Source organism: Nanorana parkeri, unplaced genomic scaffold (genome assembly GCF_000935625.1).
Source record: "Nanorana parkeri isolate BGI_ZX_2015 unplaced genomic scaffold, ASM93562v1 scaffold357, whole genome shotgun sequence".
NCBI lineage: Eukaryota > Metazoa > Chordata > Amphibia > Anura > Dicroglossidae > Nanorana > Nanorana parkeri.
The window spans coordinates 553947-572842 of record NW_017306625.1 but is presented as its reverse complement, the minus strand read 5'-3'; the positions used below and the strand labels follow the sequence as shown (position 1 = coordinate 572842).

At 40.5% G+C, this 18896-nt stretch overlaps 1 protein-coding gene across 2 annotated transcripts in view; it reads right to left on the bottom strand.

Annotated features, from left to right (window-relative positions):
* The window catches only part of VPS41 (VPS41, HOPS complex subunit), a 236476-nt gene that overhangs the window by 106397 nt on the left and 111183 nt on the right, over positions 1-18896 (bottom strand). For both annotated transcript variants that reach the window (XM_018558775.1, XM_018558776.1), the window contains exons 6-7: positions 12127-12189; positions 7865-7930 (exon numbers count right to left, since the gene is read on the bottom strand). In XM_018558775.1, the coding sequence (XP_018414277.1) occupies positions 7865-7930; positions 12127-12189 (129 nt within the window). The remainder of the gene's footprint in view (positions 1-7864; positions 7931-12126; positions 12190-18896) is intronic.

Below are 18896 nucleotides of genomic sequence, written 5' to 3'. Positions count from 1 at the left end.
CAGAAGAGGAGTACCATCTATTGGTCCAGACTCGCAACAGCCCAGCAGAAAAGACAAGACAGAAAAGAGCCTATGCTCCTAAAATGTAGCCCCAGATGGAGCCTTTAAAAAACATAAGACTCTCCATAGATTCATTCAAGCTTAAAGCACATATAAACCCAAAAGAAAAATATATATTACAGCTTACCAAATCTTAAATGTTGTGGCTGAATTCGTTTTTTTTTAGGCTTTCTTTTCTTTATTTTCCCTGGTGATCTAGCTAGTAAATCTGTTATTTTCTAACTTCCTTTAGCAGACCGAGCTGTCCAGCAAAAGTGGCAGATAGAGGGTTTGAGAAATAGGAAGGGTGTTACTGGCCGGATCACCAGATGAAAATATAGGAAATAGAGCCTAATAAAAGAAAACTAATGCAACCACCACATCCAAGGACTGGTAACAGTGGGAAATTGTGGGCATAGCATTCTATTTAGGCTTTTCTTTTTTGTTTGTTTTTTGTTTTTCATATCTCTAGGTTGAACTCGATGGACATGTGTCTTTTAGCAAGCAATTGTCAGATAGCAAGCAATTGTGCTGCAAGTTTGAAAATGACTTGCTAAACTCTTGCAGACTTGCCAAGCTTTACAATTTTGTTGCACGATTAGAGCAAGTCTGCATTGCAAGTCTCCAGACCAGCGAGCTTGCAGAGCTCTTGCTAAGACCTGCAGGACTCTTGCTGTAGACTTGCCCAGCAAATTTGCTACAAATTCAAAACTAGAACTTGTGCTGCAAGTGTTCTGCAAGTCTACAACTTGCCAGGAATGTGTGCAGCAAGTTAACAAAATTACAATGTATGAATGTGCTTAGCACATACAGAATTTTTGATTGCTAGATCTTTCCTTAAATCAAAGATCACCTCATGTCTATGGCCCACTAATAAACCATGGACAGTGCATAGAATATTTTTTAATTGTTAGGAGGAAACTCTTTCTAATGCGAGTCATCTTCTGTTGGTGTTGTGACAGCATGCTGAGAATGTTCAAGTGCCCAAATAACCTCCAGATAAATTGACATCACTGTATAGTAGCGAGGTGTAGACATGGTTAAAAGCATGCTGCTTTATTTCCATGCCTATCCACATTATAAAATGTTCCTTGCTATCTTTTTGACCCACTAATGCTAGAGGGCCAAGCATACCCAAACGCACACAACTGTTCATAATAATTACAGGAAGAAAATGTATTTTGCTTGTAGCTTTAAACAGGTCAAGCTAAATCAGCCCACTCAGTGGCATGTAATTCCAAAAGCATTTACACACTGACATTTCTAAGTTTACAAAACACAGTGTATTTCTATTCTGGCATTTTTGCGTCCTTGCGTACCACAAAATGCCTAAATGTCATTATTTTGAAAATAAAGTGTTGGCCTCTATTAAAGGGCTAGTGTAGGGGTTTACTTGGCAAACTGGCTTTGAACTACGAGGCACTCCACTGTATCCTTATTTAAACAAACAATGTATGCAGTTCTATAAACTGAAGAGATTTACACATTAAGACAGTAAACTCAAAATGTGTTTGAACACATATCAGCCCTTAACAATCTCTGCTGAACACCATGTGCACCTAAAGCTTCAAACAACAGGAAAAAAAAGCCAATACTGATAGTGATAATATTCAGGCTGATAGACATAGTTTAGGGCAGGGGTTCACTAAATGTCAGACTGCGGCCTGGATGCAGACTGAGTGGTGGTGTATCCACTGTCAGCCATAACCCAGAGCAGCCCACCCCCCTCTGCTTCAGTCATTAGTTGTTAGGACCGCTGGCATACGGGCAACCAATGACGTCAGGCAACAGGGTAAGATCACTTATACTACCCTGCGATCATGCTGTCCCATCCGCCTCCGCACTATGGTTTTCGAGGTCCCCCACTCCTCTGGGGGGCCCAGGACCATGCCAGAGGTTGTTAGGCTGGAGAGTGGGAGCAGACCGGGGAACTTCCATTCCATGAGCTGCTCTGTCCTGAATGTAGCAGGGAGTGCGGTGCTCTCCGCACTTCCTGCTTCAGGACTGTCAGAAGCCAGCTGAATTGCCGGGTGAACAGATGATGAAGCACAATCCTTTGTTTGATTCTCCTTATTGGAAGGTAGGGGAGACATCAGGGGTCTAATAGACCCCTGATGTTTCTATAAAGAAAACTTGTTCCAAAGAGGTCCCTGCCGCACACCTTACTGGTATGTACCTTTCAAGGTGGGTGCCGCAGTGATAGTGGATGGCACCACTTCAAATTCAAGTAGTTAAATACATCACCAGCATACCGAAGTAAAATTTTCAACGAGTGGTCATTTTATTGATGTACACACATCTCGTCACAAAGCAACATTTCAGGGCCACTCAGGGACCCTTCAGCAGGCATGGCGTCATGCTTTGTGACGAGATGTGTGTACATCAATAAAAAGACCACTTGTTGAATATTTTACTTCGGTGTGCTGGTGATATATTTTACTACATAAAGAAAACCTGTCACCTCCAGATGTTGTCACATAGGGAGTAGTTAGACAAAAGGTGATGAAAAAGTAGAAAATAATAAAATAATACAGGGGTGTGGAGATTTTTGAAAAAACTACTTGTCCAAGGGCTAAAGCGGGGGCCAAATCTACTTGTCCTTCATAACAATCTACTTGTCCCAATACAAAAAAAAATAGTAGTTTTAATTAAAACTATGGATGCACCAATACCGGTTTTTGGGTATAGAGTACGAGTACCGATATTTTGCTTTCGGTACTCACCGAGTATCTGTGCTTCTGTTTGCATGGAGCAGGCTTCCTGGGCAATCAGGAAGCCGGGCAGCGGGTAATGAGATGCTACCTGGCTTCCTGACTGCCAGGGAAGCCAACTCCATGTTGTTTGGCCGGCTTGATTGTGAATGGCTGGAAAGCCGGTTTCCCGGCCAATCAGCATCGAGCCAGCTTCCTGGCCAATCAGGAAACCGGGCGGCGAGTAATGACCTGATTGGCCAGGAAGCCGGCTCGATGCTGATTGGCTGGAAAGCCGGCTTCCAAGTCAATCAGCAAGTAGCTGCCTTCCTGGCCAATCAGGAAACTGGGAGGCGGGTCATTAGTCGCTGCCCCGCTTCCAGATTGCACAGGAAGCTGGCTCCATGTTCCCCTACGGCACTGCCGGTCAGAGGAAATCTTCCTCTAACCAGAAGTTCGGGTATTGTAGAAGGTATCGAGCATTTGGGCGAGTACAAGTACTTGCCCAAATACTCTGTATCTGTGCATCCCTAATCAAAACTGTATTGGTCTGTGCTAAATAGCGCTTCTCATTGGTCAGCGTGGTCCACAGACCACGCTGACCAATGAGTGCTTGCAATTTGCGAGCGAAATTCAAAATGCATAGGGCAGGACTGCGCTGGACAGTACGGGGTAAGGACAGTACACCTGTAACGGCGGAGGGTAAGGACTGTTTGCCAAAAGGTAAGTATAGCCGGGGGGTTTTGGGAGAGACGGGGGCCAGATTTGATTGGGTAATTCCATTTTCCCATATTACCTGGGAAAGTTAACTTGCCCTTTAATGCACATTGTGCCTGTGGGAGAGTTCTGCTGCCTCGCTACCACAATATGGCACAGTGAAATGGCGGCAGCACTCAACGCACACACACAATGTCCTATGCATGCGTTTATTTGCATGCAGATGGCGGGAGCAGCGGGGTTGGTTTTCATTTTTTTTTTTACACTGTCACTTTTTTTTTTTATATATTTAATAATTTTTTACTTTTTCATAACTTTTTTTATTTTTATTATTTTTTACTTTTTTTTTCCCCCACCTAATTTTATTCCTATGACATAGGGATTTAAAATCACCCTCCAACACAGAACAGATGTTCTGTGTAGTTCCTGACAGCTGAGACAGGTGGCGCTGTGATCACAGCGCCACGGTCTCAGTGATAACACAACTGATTTTTTTCGTCTGCTCTGCGGGCTCTATGGTGAGCTCATGTTCCATGGTCTCGGGTCCGCCAGAGGAGCGTGTGGACAGAATCGCCACTTCTCGTTTCATACAAGTGATCAGATCACTTGAAAACGAGCCGCGGCCCGACACTGTACACTTAGCTCTGCATGTCCGGAGTACAAAAGAAAAACTCGCCCGGTGCCCGAAACTGCATGTCCCGGGCGTCGGGCGATAGGAATTCCACACCCCTGTTAAATAATAAAACAAATTAAAATCAACCTTGCTGCCTTCACCATCTGATTCGAATGAACATGTGCATGTAGGCATGTGTATGTAAAGAGGAAGATAGGAGTTCTGACAAAAACATAATAAATAAACAGGGTTGGTGCATCAGCACTGTGCCTGGAAACACACACCAGCAGCTGTGAGTTGTAGTGCAGCTGCTAGTGTGAATGCAGCCTAAATGGCGGACCATGGTACGGACATGGGCTGAGTGACCGTTCTGCCTGGACCAGACTTGTGCTCATTGAATATTTTACTAACCGGACCTCATGGATATTTAATTCACTACTGCTTCTAACAGCAATGCACATATACAGGAATAAAAAACAAACAAAAATGTGATGCTATTTTTCCTCCCAAGCATGTCAGAGCTGAAGTATTCTGAGCGCTAAAAAAAAAGTGCAATCTCAGACAAACTGCATTTATTATTTTTGCCTCCCTCTCAGATTTCACCCTCCCCTTTTACAGATGCATACTTACCATGATCCGGCACCCGGGGCATCCTGTGTTTGTTTCCATCCCGTGCCAAATTCCTCTCTCTGCTTACTGCCAGTGAGCAGTACAGACAACCCAATACAATTTGCTGGAAGCACTTTTGTAGCTCCGTACGCCGTACGTCCTTGGCAGCGAAAGGGTTAAGGGCCAGTTCACATCATCTTCCGTGCATTCTGGCATGGTTAGTGGCTGGAACACACTGGATTCCATAGTGGAAGCCTCCCTGCGTACTGGGGCGGGAGGAGGCAATGGCATCGCAGACATGAAGCCCCCCCTAATCCCCCCACAGTGTAATCACTCTCACCGGAATGTGTGATGAAGCAATGCCCAAGTTCCAGTCTGATCGCAGAAAATTGTGCATGCACTGGGAATAGTGTAAATCGTCCCTTACACTTATAAGATATATTTAAAGGTATATTTACGGTCAAAAACAAAAATGTAATATATATTTCTATGTCCTATTTCTAGTTCTATCCCACTCCTAATAACCATATGGATCTAGGACATTTGTAAACTTACTTCTTGTGCATAGGATGTACTTCCTTAATGCAGTGACACAATTTCACTCCCTGTGAATATGCACTACCTTGTTTACAACTCTAAGTCTGCCGTCTGAACTTCCTACAATCTCATATTATCATTGCTTGTAGAAGCAATGCATGATGGATATGCAGCCTTGAGAAATCAGGACTGCATTACATTAAGCAGCAGGCAAAAAGATGCAAAGCACACTGGGAATCCAGGAAGTTGTTGAAAGTGATGAGCAGGGGGAAGGAAGCACTCACTACATAAAAGGGATTTTCTCAAGTAAGCTTTGATTGCATTATCAAAAACAACTCTAGTATGTATTCCTATCACAATGCTGATGGTATAACAGGATAGTATATGCTGAGACTTTAGAATGTCTTTAAAGAAGTTATCAACACAAAAGAGATATTTCAGTGCCTGCCCGATGAGAAAGAATTATATCACATTTTACTGTTTCCTTATGTCTTTTGTGTGATCCAGTGGCAAGGGAGGTCCCACTAATCCTGCTGGATTTTTAGTACATTTATATTGTGTAGGAAAGCAATAAGAAAACTATAAACACTTTTGTTGCAGCAGGATATGTGAGACTCCACAGAATAAGTAACTATGCAATAGTTCTTGGCCAGTATAATAAGCTAGTTAAAGTCCCAAAAAACTGACATATTACTTTTGGTAAAATGACTTGCAAAATAGGTAAAACCCATTAGCAAACAATAAGATCTATTGTCTATCATTCTTGGGACTCTTTACTCACTAGGTACCCGAAGCAGCATCAGCTGTAACACAGTAAGAGCTGCTAAACTACAGCAGTACCCTCATATTTAAAATGTTCCGTGTTGCATATGGCATAAATATAAACTGCCCTTGAAGAAGGTTAAAAGCTGATTTACAGCAAGTGCTTATATCTCACTATAACGAGTATGTTATCTTTACATTGCTTGACATTTGTGTTTCAACACATTCTCGCAATTTTATTGAAGATATTGGATGGTTCTTGTATAGATAATTTAAGACCCTTTGAGACCGACCGTATGTTACTATTCAGGCTTTTTATCAGTGCTAGGTGTAACATACATTTCTCATAGTTCTCAAGTGACAGCAACCTTAAAATATTCTATTATACTCATGGCCTATCTCCGGGGGAACAAAACAAAAAATCCCCTTGCAGAAGGGCTGCCCCTGCACTGCAAGGGTTGGTCTAGAGTGCCTGGGTAAATTAGTTTTACACACCTTATCCACACTCTCCCAGCAGTTGGTGCTCACCTTCTCTCCCTACACTCTGGCTTGTGGACTGTCCCACAGTGTCCTTGCCTATAATGCATTTTACTTGAATAGTCAGCGGGCCTTCAACCACTGGAGCATTGGGGGAGGGGGGAGTATGAGCTGCAGTTGCCAGTCTTGTAGTCTGGAGGGAGCCTGCGGTAGTGGGGATAAGGTAAGTAAGAGTCCTTTACTCAGGTACCCTAAACCTGAACTAGCATTTAAACCTTGCAGTGTGGGGGCAGCCTCACTTTAAAAATAGCTTTTTCCTGGACATAGGCTTTCAAGTTGTACTAACGCCTATATTTTTAACATCACCTCCTTAATCAATATCTTAGTCATTTTGTGATGTGAGGACACTGCCTGCGCTGATACCCTGTAATGTGATGCCAGGAGTGCGCACACAAGGGTGGCTCCAACAGGCTTTATGAGACCCTCACATTTTGTGATGTGAGGACACTGCCTGCGCTGATACCCTGTAATGTGATGCCAGGAGTGCGCACGCAAGGGTGGCTCCAACAGGCTTTATGATACCCTGCAAGATAAAGAAGCCGCCCTCACACAAGAAAATGGGGCAGCACTCAGGGGACCATGTATTTTAGGAGGAAAGCAGAACTTGGGAACATTGAACAGCAACACAGAATGCAAGTATTGCCATCAGCAGTAGAATTAGCAAAGAAAAATGTAGGCTTTAATGAAAACATTTTTTTAAGCAGAGCATATCCATAGATGACAAGTACTGAAAAAAGAAAAACATATAAACAGCTTATGAAAGCTTTTTACACAATCTTAACACAGTTATATTAAAGCTTATATCCAGAAAAACCTTTGGTAAGAAAGAGAAAGGGCAAGGGTTTGTAATACTCTAGATGTTATACTAGGTTCCATTAGAGAGATCTCACCTCATCTTATGTCACTGTGACAACTGATTCACCAAACAGCAAAAGAGTGAACATCTCCAACAGCAACAGAGATAGCAATAAAAATTATGGTATTAGTAGAGTAGGAGACAGTTTAGCACATCTGTCAATATTTTATTGCTGTCTGCGCCTCTGTTGCCTATTGTCAGTGTAAATCTCCCTAACTGAGCCCTAGTTAGCAGTAAAAACTCAACATGGGTTCAAATTATTCCCTTCTTTTTCCATAAGTTACGCTAACACCAGCCAGTCCGCTGCTGTGCGTTAATGTGTGTAATGTCACACGGTTTCAGATGACTCAGCAGGAATTCGATCCATGCATCTCCAGCTTGAAGCTCGGGAAGATAAAGTTTGGCCTTGAATTCAAATGCTGTATTATTGTGTTTGTTATTTCCTTACTTTATTTTATATAAAAAGTTACACAGCAAGAATGCTAAATAGGAAAAAGAGCCTACCTTGTTTCCTCCAGTGACAAACTGCTTACAGTTAGACTTTCCAAATTGAGGATGAACAGCAACAATCTAGAAAGAGAACACATGTTGGGAAAATATTAAACACCATGGCTAAACATCACAAAAAGCTTGTCCTGCTATATCCTGCTCTACGTGGTATAAATCACATATTTCAAGAGAATTAAAGTGAATTTAAAGTCAAAACCCCTTTTAGTAGTGGCTTTTTTTTTAGTGATGAGGGATTAGAATCTCTATCTCTATTTATGATACACTATGATACACTACAATGCAGTTGTGATAGGTTTCAATTTAATTAAGATACCTGTTTTGCTGACAACTCTTTCGATTTTGAGAGATCTCCTTTTACTCTCTGGGTCAGAAATGGAAGGGAAGCCTCCCCACCAGGATCAAGATTGTGCAAAAAATTGTGATAGAGGGTTTGTGCACATGGGATTTGTTTATGTGTATGTGAAAGACCTCAGGTCAGTAGATTCCAATTTACCTTAATAGCATAGTGGGGATGACAGTTCTAAAAACTGGATTTTTGACCTTCTTTGTGTTGCCATGTATTTCTTTGAATGCAGCAGGTCCAGTTGGAGATGACAATGGTTTCCCCATATGTGAGTTGAGGAAAAACTCAAGCAGCAGAGGCCGAGATAAAAGTGCTTTTTTTGTAGAGTAGTGAAGAAGGCTAAAGCCCCTTCCTGATTTTTATTGCCATTTCCCTGCTGCAGATTTTGCAACAATTTCTGTCTGGTGAAACCACTGCCACTGCGATAGTAAATGAGGGCAAATCTCTCTGATGGTGCCACAGATAGTAGTGATCATTTGACAAGGGTACTAATCCTTCTTCACTCTTTTACATTTTTGGGGGGCCAGACATACAATACACTTTAATATGTTGCCATTGTGGGAGTACATTTTTAATATTAATAATAAGTAATAATAATGCATCAAGCTGAAGCTAGTGTGATTGGTAAAGCTTTAAAAAATGAGTCAAGGCAAATCATTTTCTGTTTGTGTTGACCGCTACAATTTTATTTTATTTTTTTCTAACAAATGTCTGCTTATTTCATGCTTCTATGGTACAAACACAGTTATTATAACAGGTGTCCCTTCACAGTGAGGTACTTTGAGAAATGCACAACTCTATTCACCAACTCTCAGCGATAGAAAAAGATATCAGCACAGCTGCAGTTATAATCGAGCACTGCTGTATTTATGGGACAACATTATGTTTTATTGGAAATTTAAGAGCTGGAAATAAAGCAGAAAGAGCAGCACAATAACTAATGATTTTTTGTGATTATATCAGCTTATAGTTTTACATTCAGGGGTATTTCCATCTTTTTCAATCAAAACCTAATGTACTTGAAAGTTATGCTACAAATGATATACAAACTATTGTACAGTGTTTGTGGAATTACATCTTACCGACTTCAGCAAAGAACTATGAATTGCCTGGTTCTAAAACCTCTTAATGTTATACCTCCTTGCATAAAGGGAACATAAAATAAGGTATAAATAGAGTATGATTCACTGTTAACATCTAGTTGCTGTGGCAGTAGCTGTCATCCGGCAGCGCAAGGTCCCCTGATAGTCTAGATTGCTGCCAGTCTGAAGCTGCCTAGAGAGGCACAACTCACATATATACATTTACAAATGTATATTCTAAAGTTTTAAAAATTGTGTTAAATGTTCTAGGTTGCTCTCAAGCAAATATTATTATTAGTATTATTATATATGTTATTATTAAAATAACACATTTTATTAAGATGATAGCGCTATAATTTAGGTTGACAATTTCATAATATATATTTTTAAGTTGTGTTTGTATTTTATTACTAACAGATGTCCTATTTTTTACTGTCCCCACTTATTATTATTAATTATTAATAATTATTATACAGGATTTATATAGTGCCAACAGTTTGTGCAGTGCTTTACAATATAAGGAAGACATTACAATTACACTACAATTGTAGACAAGATGGTAAGGTGGGCCCTACCCATGAGGGCTTACAACATAAAAGGGAGGGGCAAGTCATACATGAGGAGGTAGCTGTGTGGGGATGAATTGTTTGAGAACATGATGATTCAGTGGTTAGTTTAAGGGGGGATAGGCTTCGCTAAAGAGGAGATAGACGGACAGGTTGGGGTAAAGAGTTCCAGAGGATGGGAGAGACTCTAGAGAAGTCCTGGAGGCGAGCATGGGAGGAGTTGACGAGGGACCTGGAAAGCAGGAGGTCTTTAGAAGAGCGGAAGGGACAGTTATGGTGATACTTTGAGACTAGGTTTCAGATATAGACGGGACAGAGTTGTAAATGGCTTTGTAAGTGGTTAATATTTTGAATTTTATCCTTTGGGCTATTGGAAGCCAGTGCAGGGTTCAACAGAGGGAGTTGCAGACACTGAACGGTTGGTTAGGTGGATGAGTCTAGCAGCAGCATTCATGATCAATTGAAGGGGGATAGCCTGTGTAGAGGTAGGCCAATGAGGATGGAGTTGTAATAGTCAAGACGAGAGATAACAAGTGAGTGGATGAGTAGTTTTGCGATTTCATTGGTGAGGAAGGGGCATATTTTGGAGATGTTATGAGGGTGAAGGCGGCAGGATTAGGATAGTTATTGGATGTGGGGAAGAAAGGTGAGGTTTGAGCCCAGGATCACACCTAGCACCTTGGCATGGGGAGAGGGCTGCATAGTTGTGTTAACAATCTCAAGAGAAACGTTGGTGGAAGGTGCACGGGGTGGAGGAAATATCATGAGCTCAGTTTTTGAAAGGTTGAGCTTTATAAAGTGTTGCGACATCCAGACTGATATGTCAGTTAGTAGATTAGTGACACGCAAGGACACTGAGGGAGTGGGCTGTGGAGTGAAAATATATATTTGAGTGTCATCGGCATAGAGATAGTATTGGAAGCCATGTGAGGTTATTAACTGACCAAGAGAGGTGGTGTAGATAGAAAAAAGAAGGGGTCCAAGGACAGAGGCTTGGGTGACCACTACAGAAAGAGGAAGAGGAGGTGACACTAAAGGAACGCTTAGATAGGTAGGAGGAGAACCATGAGAGAGCAGTCATGTAGGACAAGCAAGTGGAGTTTTTTGAGGGGGAGCAGGTGGTCAAAAGTGCCAAAAGCAGCAGAAAGGTCTAATAGCAAAAGTAAGCAGTAGTGGCAATTATTTTTAGCAGTTAGGAAGTCATTAGTGAGTTTTAGTTGGGCGGTTTCAGTAAATTGTAGGGGGCGAAAGCCAGACTGTAAGGGGTCGAAAAGGTTATCAGGTGGCGGCTCAGGCGTCTGTAAATAAGGCATTCTAGGAGTTTGGAGGTGAAAGGGAGTAAGGAGATTGGTCTGAGATTGTTGAGGTTGGTAGGGTCTAGTGAGGATTTTTTGGGTATTGGGTCGATCGGTGCATGCTTTAGAGGGGAGGAAAGATGCCAGTAGAGAGGGGAAGATTGAAAATGTGAGTAAGAGAGTGTAGGATAGAGCAAGAGGTGACCTACGTAGTGGTGAGGGAACAGGATCCAGGGGGCAAGTGGTGAGGTGGGTGTCAAAAAAAAGCTTTGTCACCTCCTCTGTGGTGACAGGGTTTAAAAGAGAGAAAATAACAAGTGTGATGGTGGATCTGGTACATTAATAGGGGAAGGTGACAGCATAGTGGCGATCTGATCCTGAAATGTATCTATTTTGTTTTTTAAATGAATGGCAATTTCCTGGGCAGTGAGCGAGTTAGTGTGTGGTGGCGGCGGGGGACATAGTAGAGAGCTAAAAGTAGAAAACAGTTGACGTGGTCTGGATGAGAGTGTGTTAATGAGAGTGACAAAATAAGTCTGGCAACACGGAGGAAGGAATTATATTTTAGAATAGGGCAGTTTTGTACAGGGTTAAGTCTTGCAGAAGCCTAGTTTTCCGAGACAGTCGCTCTATGCCCTTGAAGTACAAACCCAGGGTCACAAAGTGGAAAACAAGTTCTAATCCACCCTCTGCTCAAATCTTACAGAAAGGCATAGCCCATTCTTTGTATTACACCAATATTTTCTCCCCCACTAAATGCACTCCTGCCAGTATAGATACAAACATTATTCAAGCATGAACAGGCCAGCTGGCAAGATCACAGGGTTACAGGATAAATGTCCCATTTAGACAACCCTATCTATGCCAAAAATAAAAAGGACAAGATAGGCAATATCATTTTGATCATTTTAATTAGCAGACTGATGGATTTTAAAAGTCTGTGGATTTTAGAAGTCATAGCAACACTTACCTTTATTGGACAGTCAAAAATTTCATGTAATCCTTCTCTTGAATATAGCCCAAACACTTGCACCTGTAAACAAGGATACAATTTTGGTATTTACTGTACATAACTGGGACATATTGATTTGATGGCAACCTTCTTTTCATTACTGGAATAGTCTGTTCCCCACCTTAATTTAAATAAGAACTCCAGTGCAAATAATAATATAGACCGCATAAAACATAAAAAACAACTTGGGGTTTTCGAGGTGCCAAGAACTGCATGACAATATGTATCTAAAATTCAATTTTTTTATTGATATAAATATACTTTAAAACGTTTGTAAATACAAAAATTGCCATGTGTCCATTTTGTTCCTTGCGATCGAATATGCAATAATAACATACACAGTTGACTGCATCAATATAACAAATAATGTACTTAATTGTACAGACTCGACAAGTTTCCTGGTATTGCTTTCTCAAGAGTCCTGACAGTTCATAGCTATTAAATCATGCAACACCCACAAATCACGGGAGCAGAAGGATGGGAGAGAAGGGATAGTATGGCAAAGGTAAAGCAGGAGAGCTGGTAACAGTACGCACAATGTTCCAGTAGGGGCTTTCTGGGGAGATCAAATAGACAGCAACCTACTTTGTATCCAGTGTCTGGGTACAGAGTCTCCGAGTATGATTTCCGCCATTCAGACAATTCATAATCACCATTTGGTTGTTGAATACAACTTCCCCACTCCCACAGATCAAATGGGTGTCCTCTTTTTGTGTTGTATGTGGGTCCTGTCAGCAATTAAGTGCGCAAGCACCCACCTCCCCCCAGCTGGGAAAATGATCATTTTTACCAGACTTGGATGCTTTCTTTTTACGTATTTCCCTAAAAAGATCCACCAAAATCCTCACCACCAGGCCAATGATGCTCTTAATCCGGCCCTGCCTGGCTGTCCAGGAAAAGTGGCAGTTAGAGGATTGATACAAACCTTTATCCCAAAAGCGAAAAAAACAAAAAAACTGTTTATTTAACTGCTTAGAAAGTATTAGCAGGAGTTAGGCTTTCATTTTCTTAGTCACTTATGTAAAGTCCATCAAAATGTACTTTTCCATCTAACACTACCCTCTCCATGGGTTGGCAATGCTGCTGTCCAAGGATGACTAAATTGCTCCTTCAGAGGGGAGCAGTCAGTGTGCCACCTTAAGACAGAGAGCGTGTTACTGGCCAGATCACCAGGTGAAAATAACGGAAAAAAAGCCTAAAAGAAAAGATGCAATAAAGGTGCAATATATTACATTTATGGTTTTGGATTTAGATACATTTACAACAAATGCCCATTTCTGCCCTACAATACATTCAAGCTTAGAAAAACAGCTCCTCGCTCTGACAAGCGCATTACACAACATAAATCTCAAAATACACTTGCAGAATTGAAACCTGATAGCGATTTTGTTTTAGTTCTACTGGTCTAATTACAAAATAAAACATTTAGTGTTTAGACAAAGACATATGTGCACTTAAGGTACTCATAGCCAGGGAAACAACAAATATGTTTCTTTCTTTTATTTTTTAATATATAAGCGTTCAAGGTATCTGCCACCAAAATGAATTGAAAACGAAAACCTTCATTCATTTTACCAGCAAAAACCTGACATTAATATCTGCTTTTTTTCTGGCTGATTATGGCAACTGTCTGAGTAATGTCACTTTCAGTAACAGATTTAATAGGAAAAAACTTGCTTTTTGAAAGAAAACAAACAAGGACATATGTGCTATGTTTGCACTGCTGTGAAATGTGGGCTACATGGAGAAGCAAGGTGCAATGTAATGCTTCAACTTCCAGGGCAGATTATCAGCATTTATATTTTCCTACAGGATTCTGCTTGTTCCTGAAAATGTCCAGCTAGCTTTCGGAGGGATTTCTGGAGCAGAGCCATGTAAAAGTGTTTTCCGTGGACCCTGAAATGTGACCAATAACCTCCCCGATGATGACCAAAGGTAAATACAGTAAAATTCCAGTTATCCGGCACCCACAGGGATCGGTAGGTGCCGTATAACTGTAGTTTCTGGTTATTTGAGAGTTAATAGTAACTCTCAAGCAAGCATAAACCCCCCAGAGAAAGTTATTTCTCAGGTCCGCTCCTCTGCTCAGTGGGCCAGCCTGCTATTGGCTACTGCAATATGAAATAGCAGGTTGACATTTGCTCCCCATTGTTTAAATTCTGCTTCTGACTGTGGAATTTAGCTGCCGGCCGGTAGAAAGAATTTGCTAACGAAATTTGGTTACTATGGGAAACTACTCCAATTTCTATCTGCTCCAGTTTTGATAAATTCCCCTATATATATATATAGATAGATAGATAGATAGATAGATAGATAGATAGAGAGAGAGAGAGAGAGAGAGAGAGAGAGAGAGAGAGAGAGAGAGGGGAGAGAGAGAGAGAGGAGAGAGAGAGAGAGAGAGAGAGAGAAGCAAAAGGCTTATGGTTCTTTTGTTTTCTTCTCATGCTACAATGCTTGCTTCTTTCTTCTTCACTGCATCACACAAGAAGCATTACAGTGATATAGTAATATACATAAAAGGTGGAAGATAACGTTCACTATGTTCCATATATTCTAATTTCACTATATAATGTTTTTAAGCCAGAAAAAATATATTTCCTATCCCTACAATTCAGTGGATCACTATAAATTGTAATGATTTCTGGCTACCAAATAATGAAGAGAAACCTTTCAAATTGTGTCAGGAACCAAGAACCTTACCTACCTGAATGTCTGGAGAGGCAAATACTGATTCACCAACCATGATGCACATTGAACAAAGCATTACTGTATACACATCCAAACAAATACATGCACAGATAAGTGCATCAGCTATCTTAGAATTCCTAACCTGAGGTAAGGGGATCCTTAGCATATGTGTACCCTTTTCTGCTTCTGACTTTTACCATGTCCTTGTACCATGTACCATGTTCAACCCGGTTAGTGACCTTGATTCTTCACTCAATTACTCTTCATCCTCATCTTCTGGTGTTAACCTGTGTTCTAACACTATACCGATTGCTTTAAACTGGTTATTTCTAACTATAATGCAGTTCTTTATTTGGTATATAGTTTGGATCGCTCACTTCCCCTACTACCCTGCCACCTGTGGTACAAATTAGAGACTAATTAACTTGGTAATATCCTGGCAGTAAACTTTAAACTTGTGTTAAGGTGCCCATACACTGCACGATTCTTGTACGAGTATTGCGGGAAATCCCACGATTGTACGAGAATCGTGCAGTGTATGGAAGGCGTGCAACCGTTTCTAATGTACGGTCGCACGACTTTTGTATATCGAGCATGTTGGAAAACCAGCCGAGAATCGTACGATTTACGGCTGGTATTTAACATGATCGAGACATCACTGCCGAACGAGCCGGTGTGCGCACGTGCACACTGCCCGTTCAGCATTGCAGTCATCAGAATGATGATCGCAAGTACGATCTGCCTGTCCAAGATGGGCAGATCGTACGTTTTTTTAAGTACTTTACAACCCTCGCAAGACAAAAGTCTTGCGAGGGTTGTAGAGTGTATGGGCACCTTTAGACTCCATGAATACCGATATCTTAAACATCTTTACACAGGAAAAAAATTGCTTTTTGATGCTCTCCTCTAAGAACCAACAGCAAATAATTAATTTCCTGGGAGTTTAAAAACCACATTTGTAGGAATTTGACATATAGAACGATGGGTGATAATGTCTAATTCTCTAAATCTTTTTACAGCCAGCATCAGGCATAAACAAATATACATCCATAGATTACATTTTAAAAGTTGCTCAGATAGAATGTAAGACAAAAGAAATAAACAATTCTAGATTGCCTATAGCAATTTGCCCTAACATCCTACTTGAACCTTCAATTTCTTTGTCCACCTTTCATACTCACACTGCAAAATAATGGCACCTTCTTATAAGTGGAAAATCAATCATTAGATCTGTGACATGTCAGAGCCCCACATTCCCTAGAAGCACTGATAATTGTTAGTTATATAGCACCCATGATAAATGCACTCTAGTTGTAAAGGTAGACACCATTTTTTTGGCATTGGACTGTACATATATTGATTTTACATCTATTTAATGTGGCTGTCGCAAGATACTTTAATAGGCTGATAAACTACAATTGCTCATCAAAAGTCTTAATAATTCAAGGGAAACACACATAAGTGTTTGCCTGCGTCTTAATGTGAGACGGAGAACCTCAAGTTCAAAGAAATCCAATTTTGCAGATTTATAACAGGCAAGGCACAAGTCTACCATTGTATGAAAGCACAGAGCTCTGCAGTGCAATACAAGGTGAAAACTGGATAATGGCTGAAACTAGCTATAACCTCTTATTCTTACCTTTTTTTTTCTACAGCTGTTAATCAACTTAATACAAATAACAATATTGACATTCTAGTAATTACTTTTTCCTGGGGCAGATTCGAGGAAAAATATATTTGGATATAATCGGGAGAATTCTGAGCAGAGCTTGCAAGCTCTGATAATAACAGGGACATGGAATCAGGGAATGCTCTCACTATATTTCACTCCCTATCGGATTGGTAGGTCAATTCAATGGTGCTGCAGAAAGCATAAGTACACATTTGAGTACTGGGATGTAAAATGTTTTAAGCAGTATAACATTAAATTGTTTAGGTCAGAGTTTAAACCACAAATTAGTTTAATTTATTCAAATTAAAGATATTTGTTTTATTTAATTAGGCATTTTATTTAGGATAAAACATTACTTAGAGAAAGGGCTAATATTTTGCCACACATAGCTATTATTTCCTCATTAACCTCAGTAAAGAACTTTGCAATATCACCTTCTCCTTACCTAAAATAAATGGACTGAATTACACTGCCTGGCCAAAAAAAATGTCACGCATGCAATATTTTGTTGGAATACCTTTGGTTTTGATTATGGCACGCATTTGCCCTTGTACCGTTTCAATAAGCTTATGCAATGTAACATTTATTTCCATCCAGAGATGCATTCATTTTCACCCACATTTTGTAGTTCATAATGGGATAGTCGGATCAATGTGTAAAGTCTTCTCCAGCACATCCCATATATTTTCAATGGGATTAAGGTCTGGACTCTGTGGTGGCCAATGCATGTGTGAAAATGATGTCTCATGCTCCCTGAACCGTGCTTTCGCAATTTGAGCCCGATGAATCCTGGGGCTCAAATTGTCATCTTGGAATATATCCATTACATCATTATTCAGTATATCCAGGTAGGCAGCTCACCTCCTTTTTTGGGGACATAATGTTGCTGAACCTAGAACTGACCAACTGAAGCAACCCCAGATCATAACGCTTATCCAATGAAAGGCTCTTACATATTTGTTTAGCTAAATCCAGGTGGTGATTTTTTTTATGGCCAAGTAGTCTAGCTTGTACAGTAAGACAAAAAGCCTTCACTCATCCACTGAAATCCTAACCCCCTATTATGTCTTAAGGTGGCCATACACCTTACAACCATCGCACGACTTTCATTGTGCGATGGTTGTAAGGTGATTCAAATTTCGTATGACCTGTCCATCTTGGACAGGCAGATCATACTTGTGATCATCGCAAGCCCTCCCCGATGAGAGGAGGGCTTGCCAATGATTGCAATGCTGAGCAAACCGGCCCGTGCGGCTTTCATCTTCCGATCACGCTACCAACCCGCTGAAAGACGAAAGTCGTGCTACCGTACAGTAAATGCGGTCGGAAGCTGCCCATAAACCTGCCGATTATTATACGATCGCGGGATCACCTGCGATTATCGTACAGTTTAACCCTTTTTTTTACCAATATAATATATTTTTTAGTAAATAGTTAATAAAAAATGTTTTTGCGTTTTCATTTTGCTTTTTAGCTTTCATAGCATAAGCAATAAAATACACATACAAAAAAAATAAAATAAAAAAAGACAGTTTATCTTAAGCCACATTTTTTTTGTTTTGGATAGAGCTGTGTAGGATTAGAACATCTGTGAGGTTTTTATTGCTATTTGTTTCCCTGCTGTGAAGATTCACCCTCTCTGTTTGACCTGGTAAGCATGGTCAATGGGACTGAGAGTAAAGGAAAATCCAAACTGAGCAAAATTCTGTAAATTAAAAAATAAAGTTTTAGCTGTAGACAAACTTTTAACCCCGTGTAACGAATGAGCACACTTTCGCTAGTTTAATTTATAAATAACTTTGCCAGTGGTTGTACAATAAATATTAATTTGGTCTATTGAAAAAATGTTTTTACATAAGGGTCCCGCAACTTTCACCCACTGCAAGTATTGAAAAATACCCACTGATTTGCCAGGGAACATTTCTAAATTCCAGTATGAGGTGACAACACAATGCCCCTGCTGTACTGAAATCCCAGAGTAGTGCTGTCTGGCCTGCCCAGTTCACTTCTCCTGAACTACAGAACACCTTCCCTTATCCCCATAAATTGGGAGTAGGTGATCTTTAGTCTAGAAGAGTATCTTGTCTTTTATACTTAAACCGGTATATTTGGTGATTATCTGGTGTTTGTGAAAATAAATTAGCACAAATATTATGCAATGTACAAAAGTCCCTCTGCTTTCATGAAATATATACTTTTTGGAGGTCTTTGCAAACTTGCATGTTATTTTTCTTATATTACTAGAATATGTAAACAGGGTACATATATGCAAGTTGGCTTAGGAAGTCCCAAAGCTGTTAGCCTTGTTTGGTCTTAATCTGGCTCTGACTGGAAACATAGATCATAAGTGGATAATACACAGACACTA